The sequence below is a fragment of the Gavialis gangeticus genome, unplaced genomic scaffold, assembly GCF_001723915.1.
Source record: "Gavialis gangeticus isolate Ggan-Ray unplaced genomic scaffold, GavGan_comp1, whole genome shotgun sequence".
Classification (NCBI taxonomy): Eukaryota; Metazoa; Chordata; order Crocodylia; family Gavialidae; genus Gavialis; species Gavialis gangeticus.
The window spans coordinates 39961171-39970042 of NW_017728994.1; the positions used below are offsets into that span (position 1 = coordinate 39961171).

Genomic DNA, 8872 nt, shown 5'->3' on the forward strand with positions numbered 1-8872 from the left:
CCTCCCTCAGGAATGCAGCCAGCTCCAGTTCCCTAAAGAGACAGGCTGAGGGTGTGGTCCCCTGTGTGCTGGGCCCATCCTAATTGAATGGTCACAGCACAGAGATTTAAATCACAGTGTCACAGGGCAGAGATTTTTGGGGAGAAACCAAGGTGGCTTTCTGCCACAGGTACACTTCAAATCTTAAATGCAACTTCAGAATCATTTTTGGAACTTTACTGAAGCTGGTATCTCTTAAGCTGTGGTTTCTCCAAACTGAAAAAGTGGAAAATACATTTAGCACAATCAAAGAACAGCTGAACCATTAGTATCTTGTTCTTTTAACACACAGATATTCTCAGCAGCAGAAGGAAGGCAACCTACACTTACACTGAAGTACAAAGCTGCAGAAATATGGCTGGCCAATATTCTGCAGTGGACAAGCATCTGGCTGGTTAGCAGAATCTTTTGTCTTGGAGCACCATCCCTGCTTCAGAACAGGGTTGAAGCTTTTCTGGTAGAAACACCTCCCATTAACTTACCCATTGTCCCTATATTAGCCTCAGAAATGATCTCTGGTCCTGTTAAAGTTCAGAGGCATTTTGGTATCAAAGACATAAGTAGTTCTTTCCCTGTGTCAAACAGCATATAGCTAACTGCCCTGTGGAGACAGTGGGTGCTGACAGATGTAGAAGCCTGCCCCCATCTGCACAACCCCCCCACAAAAAACCCCAAAAACATGCTTTACCAGAAGCAGCAGCGTGTTATTTTGACCCAGCGCAACAGTGTCTGTTTAGATTGGGTGCCTCAGCAGGGCTTTTTGGTACCTAGTTAAAGCAGATTCAATCAGCTATTAGATAAAAATATCAAAAAAGTCCCACGAAAGTGCCTGATCTGTAGATGCTGGGAAAGCCCAGTGCAACTAACGCGCTGCCTCTTGTGGGTGTGTGCTGGACCACGCCAAGTTTAAAGTAAACCACTCTTTTGTTCTCCTCCCCACATCTGCAAGCAGCTAGTAAGACAAGCTGATCCAACTGAGATAATAAGAACTTGAACTTGAGCTGCAGAAGCATGAAGGAAATAACATTTAGGATAAAATATTATACACAGTAAAAATATTGCTTCTTCAGTGTCTCATGTCACCTATTCTACCTGTAAGCAAAGGGTACCCTAGTGGTTATAGGACTAAACTAGGGACAGGTGTGAGGAAAGTCCTGGGTTCAGTCCTGCTTCCAGGACTGTTGCATTTAACATAAAGCAATCATTGGAAAAGGTACAGAAAAAGTCTTGGGAGCAGGGATCAAACACAACACTCCCCTCCCCACCAACACCTCCAATGACTGCTGTAACTAGGTTTCCTCTTGTACTCATCCTGGATCAATTAATTTTGAAAGTTTCCTGCCTCTGCACAAAACAGTTTTAGCAAGATGGGTGGAGACTTCTGCAGCCAGGGCACTCTGCTTGAAAATTAACATGTGGGCTTAAATCCTCTCAGGCTCAGGAGGAATGCTCACTAAGGCCTTCCTCTTCTTGAGCAGATGTTCAGTCTGCTAGGATGAATTGCTGCAGCCCCAAGTTAGACACTTAAGAGATTGTAGACAAACCCTATCCTCAGTGCTTCTTATAGGGAACTGAATGTGCTGTTTCAGATCACATTTTGAGGTACCCAACATTCATCATATATATCGTACAGGGATCCTGGGCTTCTTAACACTTGATTTTGTATCCACTCTGGGGGTCAGTGTTAACTTTTAGGCACTTTATTGGATCTGGCTTTTCAACACTAAATGGGAGATCCATGCATATACTGGTGAAGGCACACTGCTGGATCAAATTCATGTGTAAATAACCAAATACATACTGAAGTCTCCTTGGCCTTGAGCAGCTCCTTAAAAACTTTATTCAACTGATGTTGCAAGTTTTGGCGATCAAACTTTTCATTCTCAAAGTCAGTAATACACATTTGGATCTGGAAAAGTCAATAGGATAAAAATGAATAGTTGCAGAGGTAGAACTACTGAATAAGAATTTACTCGGGAGATAGTTTCAAATTTCTTTTGTGGTTGCAAATCTTAAGCTAAAATGATATGTTTAATGATTAGTCTGACAACATGGGTGGGGAAAAAAGTCTCTCACATAATCAAGCAATATCAAGTTACAGACTTCATATAAAGCAGTTATCTAACTCTTCTTAATGTTAAATCGGTGCATGCCTAATGAGAAAACACTCTCCCCTAGCACATATACAAGTTTAAAAGGACAGAAGGATAAGGGTTTTCAAAAAAAAATATTACAGTTTCTTTTAGCAGATTTGTATACAATTGCCCTCGTTTAAACTAGTCACCAAAAAGCCTGGTAGGAAATCCTCCTTCATTCGTCTCAATAGAATTCTTACCAACTTCAGTGGGACAAGGGGAACTGGAGTGGAAGGATTTTTTAAAATCATTTCCATCTATAAGTTGGAACTTGTCTGGGTTGCTTTGAAGTTCAGTGATATAAGTGGCACTGGTAGTACTGAAGTGATATTGTTGCTGTGATGGTTGAGGAAATATGAAAGAGGCAAGAATTTTTGTGGATAGTATCTTGTATTGGACCAATTACATGGTTGGGATAGGCTTAGGCAAGCTTTTTGGTATCACAGTACTGCAGAGACCTGAGGAAGGGTATTATGATACCTGAAAACTTACTTAAGTCTATCCCAGTTGGTCCAATACAATATACCAGCCACAAAAATCCTTGCTTCTCACACAATGGTATTCTTCTTTTTTTAATAAAATGTGCTATAGATCAATGGCTGTGTAGAAAAATAATTTGAAATCCTGTTCGACTATTAGCATGTGACAGAACAGTTTATGGTAGAAGCTTTTGCTAGAAAGCAGAAGCAACTTCCATCATTTTGTTTTAAGCAAACTAAAAACCAAACACATGTGAAGATATGAAAGGTATCCACATTGCCAATTTAATGTTATGACCAGTTAAATCTGAGTTTGCAAAATTATGAGTCTTTTAATATTGTACATATTAATATAAAAACAACTGTAAGAAAAATTAGATGGCAAGAACAGTTTAGAAAAATGCAACGTATAGAACATTGAGATCAGTGTTTTATGAAAACAACAGATTTTCGAGTGCATTGCAGGATTCAAATTGAGGTTAGTTGATGGGGAAAAAATAACATATTAGATTTTAAGACAGTGCAGTTCATGTTTATATTTAAGCAGCTAACTGTGTTCCCCTAGTAGTATCCTCTTAACTGTTGTTCCATCCATAATTATGGGTTTCCTTCTGAAAATCTGCTGACAAAATAAATGTTATAAGTAAACAGTATAAAGAAAGATTCGTTCTTCTTTTTTCTTTAAAGCAATAGCAAAAAAACGAAAGTTATTTTATAAAGTAGCATAGATCAGAATCATTCTGAAACTAGATACTTCACAGTCTTAAAAGCAAAAGTGATTCACCTGAAACTTTCACATTATGCCTAAGCCTGCAGTTAAATTAAAATTACCACCAATAAAAGTGCTGTAGACTATCGCAATAATAGGAAAGGCAAAGATTACTTTGCCACGTGGAAAACCTGCCACAACAGTTTTTAACAAAGGTTAAATGGGCAACTTAAATTATAGAATTTTTGTAGCACACCTCTTCTCTTTCCCTCAGGTAATAAGTATTATATTCATATTTGAATCTTTGTTCTGGCATGTATTTTACTGAAAAACTCTCAATGTCAAGTATCTGTTTTTATTAACAATACAAGTTCTTAACCTGTACTTCGAAGAACCCACATTTTAAAAAAGGCTTTTGTGTATAATACAATTAGAGAGAAGAGTCTCTCTCTTTTTCTTAAAGCACAGTTGATATAATTTTTTTTTAAAAAATGAGCAGAATTTAAAAGGTGTAATTTGCTACCTGTTGTTCTAACGAAGTTATCCTTGTGTGTTCCTCTTGTTGTTTGAAGAGAGATTTGTGAAGAAGTTGTACCTATAATTCACAGAAAAAGGAGCTTTAACCAAGTTCCTCACATAATTAAATCCTCCAGAATTACTTTAAAAAAAATAAAAACAAGGCTGAAACAAGAGGTCTCAATAATACCAGCCACTTCCTCTCTCACATCATAGTCTACTCTTCCTCATGGAAATGAAATGCTAGTGGGAGGACACAAATTTCCTGAAGCTGATGAACACAGCGACTAAAAACTGATTTTTTTAAAAATAGACATTTAATTTTTTTATTCACTTACAAAATTAAATTTAAATTAGATGACCTTAAACAATATTAAAGCCCAAACAGAGTATAAAACCTATTACAATGTAATAAATCTGTAAACCTGTACCTAAAAAGTCCAGCCATTGAAACAGGGAAGTCACTGGCTGAGCATCTACATTGAAGCCAGCTGAAGTCCTAAATCAGGTCAACAGCAGTAGCCTCTTCTGCAGCTGCAGGGAGAGCATCTCCTTTCCTTTCCATTTATTTCAGTGACTTACATACTTGAACAATAGGGAGCTGAGTGTCACCAGCAGTGATATGTATGTGTATGGAAAATGTATGTACAAAAAGCTCAGTTCCAATAACTCCCGTAGGCTAAGTACAGACATTCGGGGATGTTAATCAGTTCAAAATGGCTGTCCAATATCAGGTAAGTCAGGATGGAGGCAGCTAGCTGTAGGGTTTGGGGGTCCAGCAGGCTGGAGGGGATTGAGGGTCTGCCAGGGGACTGGGGGGAAATGCAACCCACAGGTTGGGTAGGGGGAGCAGGCGTGACTCACAGGTGGGGTGGCGCCCCCCCCCAGTGAACCTACACTGTGATCCCTCCCACTGGGGCTTACTTGCTCAGTTCCAAGAGTGGCAAATGCTGTTTAAAGCAGCTGTACCTGGAGCTGCTTTTGGGATGGGGGCTGACAGTGCTGGCTGGGTGGGGAATAAGGGGGACATGGGAGGCATAAAATAACTCAATGCAGGGGAAGTGAAAAGAGCAGCCCCAGGGCTGGGGCCAGTGGCTCGGTTTTCCAAGTCCTGGGGTTGCGCAGGGGAAGTGGACAGAAGAAGTTCCATGCACTAGTTTGATCTAAATCAAATAAGCCTGATACTACATAGATCCAGGTTTATCTTAAACCAGTTTCTGCATTTTTTCTGACTGGTTCGTGTGCATGGCACTTGTGTTCCGTTACAGGTTTAGACTGATTGCTGGTCACTGAGATGGGTCTGTAGGGGTAAGGTCAGCTCTGAGACAAGCTAAGTTTAAATCGGGCAGCCATTTTGAATGCAGTTTAACCTCTCAAATGTCTGTACTTAGCCATAAAGTTAGGCAATTAACTAAGCTCTACAGACTTCCCCTGGTGCTAGAGAATCAACCCCCAGGGCAAAGAGTCGTTTGCATCAGTTATTATTCTATTGTTCATGTTCACAATTATTGATCAAAGTCCACATTTTTTACAGGCTTTAGTTCAAACACCCCTGCTGCCTTTTTTAAGAGCGGGGACACTGATGCATGAGACTTAGAAGGCTGCTAGAACACAGTCACTGCCATGCTCCAGCAGACTCGATTAATCGAGTCTGCTCTGACGCACTTTAATTCTAGCATATTGGAGCAGCTTTCACATTCATGTATTCCTATTTGAATTCTCTGGATTATCTTGTGAAGCATGTATGCACACTTAGTGATAACATTGTGAGGCACCCTATGATCTCAAGGCATCACAGGGTGCCATGGCACCCTGGATGAGAATCACTGTTCTAAGATGTTCACAGTTGGCCAGAGTATTTGTTAAAAAAGACTATAAAAGCTACGTTAACTGATATTATTAAATCACTCACCTTTCACAGGCAATGCTTCAATTGAAGAATTGCTAGGGGAAAAAAAAGTAATGAAGCTCTGCCTCTAAATGGCACTCATAACCTTGGTGATGGCCACAGTATAAAAAACTTTAACCATTCATGGTATGCCAATATATTAGAGTAGAATAAAAATTGGAGAACCTAGTGAGTGTTCAGTGGTGAAACCAGATTGAAAGTCATCAACTACTCCTCTCCAGATAAGAAAAATAGGTACATTGGTATTTGCCTCAAAGAGGTACCTAGATATTCTATCCAGGCTATTTTTAAAGCTAGCATAAGAAAGAAACTGCTGGAGGAAATTTCACAAAGCCCTCCATTAGTTTATAGGTTTTGATTTGCAAGGTGACTGACTTTGTCATCCATTCAATAAGGGAGAGTGCTTTAAATGTCTGTGTAAAGATGTAATACTTAAACACAACAAAATAGTTTCAGACCCTCTTTTGTACCTAGAGCAAGCATCTCTTAAACTCTTATCGTTATGATGAATAATGAATTTATGGCCATGTACTGGATCCACTTACCTGAGCCAAGAGATCTTCACTTATCCTTTTTTCTTTATTGAGGTGTTCTCTGATAACTTCATTCTCTTGCTTTATCCTATGTATTTTATCTTCTTTTATTTTATTTTCCTCTTCTAGAGTCTGCATTTCGAAGTTCCGCTGTGACAGCTGTAAGTTCAAACTCAATACTTCTCGCTTTGTTTCTTCATATTTGTATTTGAATTCATTACGTTCAGATTTCAGATGGGTTACAGTTTGTCTTTCAGTCTCAAGATCCTTCTTAGCAGTCAGTAAGAGTTGGTCATAATATTTTTGTTTTTCTTGCAAGTAACCTTCACAAGTCATGAAACAGAATAGTTCAGAAAACTCACTTTCTCTGACGATGACTAAGCTAGATTCTGTGCTGCACCTGAGGGCAGGCTGTCCGTGTGATGGACTAGTGCCAGGCTCAGATTAGCCCTCAATTTCAGTTTGAACAGGCCTAAACAGGCCTACTGTATTGCGGTCATGTCAGAAACCCCAATGCATTAATTTGTTTATCAACCTGTATTTGACCTCTCAGCTGTTATATCTTTAATAGTTGCTGCTTCTATGACAAAATAATTTGTCACCAGTACCGTCATACCTTTACCCTCCAGATTTTTGGCACTATCAAGAGAAGAGTTTCTGTTTTCCTCCAGCTTAAATTATGAATTCCTCCACAGCAAGTGATCCAGTGCCTTCCACTTGATCGCTCATTACTTGTCACCAGCTATGAGCCAAACTGATTTAACTCTTATTTCTCTCTGTCATCAAACATATAAAACTTCAGGAATCAAAACTTGCATGCGCCGTTTTCACTTATCAGAAATACATAGAAGCTCAGTATCAGCACTAAGGCCGTCTGCCTGGAGAAGGAGGATGCCCTATCGCACTGGTTCCACCTTGGTTTGTTTTTGGACGGTTCTCGTTTTCCATAAAGGACAGAAGCTTTATTGAAAGTTTAGATTCTGCAGAAGGCAGCAGCACTTACTAGGGAAAACTTCCTGCTTATTTTAAAATGAGGATTTTTCATGCTGCTGCCACATTTGTTTAGCAGTATGGTTGGGCTGTATAGAGCAGTAAGACTTTTTACAGGGATACTGTTCTGGGTTCTGCTTTGAGGCTCTATCATACCCACTTCTGGTTTGTAAAGTAGTAGTTTTATACATTTAAGGCCAATTTGGTTCTTGTCTGTCTTCCCAATTTATTTTCTACTCTCTACACATCTTTTCTTACTTCCTCTCATTTGTCAGATCCAGAGGTTTTTCCCAACCCCATACATTTTTCCATCTGTGAAAGCCATCATCAGTGAAATAGCTAATGTTAACTTTTAAAGTGTTGCTATAGTTAACATCCTAGTGAGCTTAACTGGGGAGAGGAAAGGATTGTTCACGTTTCAGAACCATGAGCTACATGCAAAGGCAGGAAGAGAATACTATACAGAAAAAACAGTTTAACCTTTCTCAACGTTGCTTAAGCCAAGAGGTCTAGAATATTGCCTTTCCCCCTGTTGATTACAAAAATGGCGCAAAGGTCCCCAAAATCCATACAATAGGCTGGGTGATTGGTGCAGAGGTGTATTCCTGAAACTGGTTATGCTGATGCATCTAAGCAGACTGCTAGTAGAGGATGAACCTAGGCACCATCATTCATATGGTGTGGACATAAGTCAAGTTTTTAACTGAAAGGGCCTCTAATTGTTTGGATCCACGATAAAAAGTTAGCAAGGACATATCCAGATCATACAGCTCTCAGTAACCGAGTCACAGTTGTTCATGTTCTAAAATTTGTGCACACACCCCTGACTAGTCACTTTTTATATTATGTATTCTAAAAAAGAATAAATCCACACCTAGCTAAAGAATCTTTAATGCATCTGCTATATGGAGGAAGAGAATAATTTGCAGGATAGGTTACCTAACGTTGGCTTGTTGTTAAGAGAACTATTTATGCAAACAAAAATGGTTGCCAATTAAACAAAACATTAAGGAAAATTCAGTTCTTCTCCAAGTTCAATGGCTGAATTTATAGGTTGAACTCAGCCATTAGCAGTTAGCTGCCAAGAATAAAACCTTTAAAAAGATCAAAACAAAGTATACGAATAACAAGAAATTCTAGGGATTAAGCAGAACAGAGCTAGGCAGCAGTGAACTCTTGAGCAAAAGTATTTTACTTACTGGATCCTTTTTTTCTTTCAATATTAAAGAAACAAAAGGAATAGGAAATTCTTACATTCTAGCATTATTTTTCTTTTGTTTCAACTCCCTCAGCAGACTTATAGCACAGAACAGCATTTCTCAACCTATGGGTCGTGACCCAAAAGTGGGTCACAAGAATATATGAAAGGGTTATGAGCAAACTTGAAAAATGGATTCTCCTGTAAGGGATAAAGATCCTGGAAAATAGTGGCTTTTCCCTTGAAGACTGGCAGAGGCTGCCTGGGTCCCCCCCGCCCTACACCCCCACCCTCTGGCACCACACACTGGGGGGGCAGCGGGTCAGGAGCGAGGGGCACTGGGTTGGGACTGGCCATCAATGTT

At 39.5% G+C, this 8872-nt stretch overlaps 1 protein-coding gene across 3 annotated transcripts in view; it reads right to left on the minus strand.

Moving 5' to 3' along the window:
* CEP55 (centrosomal protein 55) overlaps positions 1 to 8872 on the minus strand; it is a 32514-nt gene that overhangs the window by 2254 nt on the left and 21388 nt on the right. For all 3 annotated transcript variants that reach the window (XM_019502622.1, XM_019502623.1, XM_019502624.1), the window contains exons 6-8: positions 6333 to 6643; positions 3886 to 3957; positions 1841 to 1948 (exon numbers count right to left, since the gene is read on the minus strand). In XM_019502622.1, coding sequence (XP_019358167.1) covers positions 1841 to 1948; positions 3886 to 3957; positions 6333 to 6643 — 491 coding nt within the window. The remainder of the gene's footprint in view (positions 1 to 1840; positions 1949 to 3885; positions 3958 to 6332; positions 6644 to 8872) is intronic.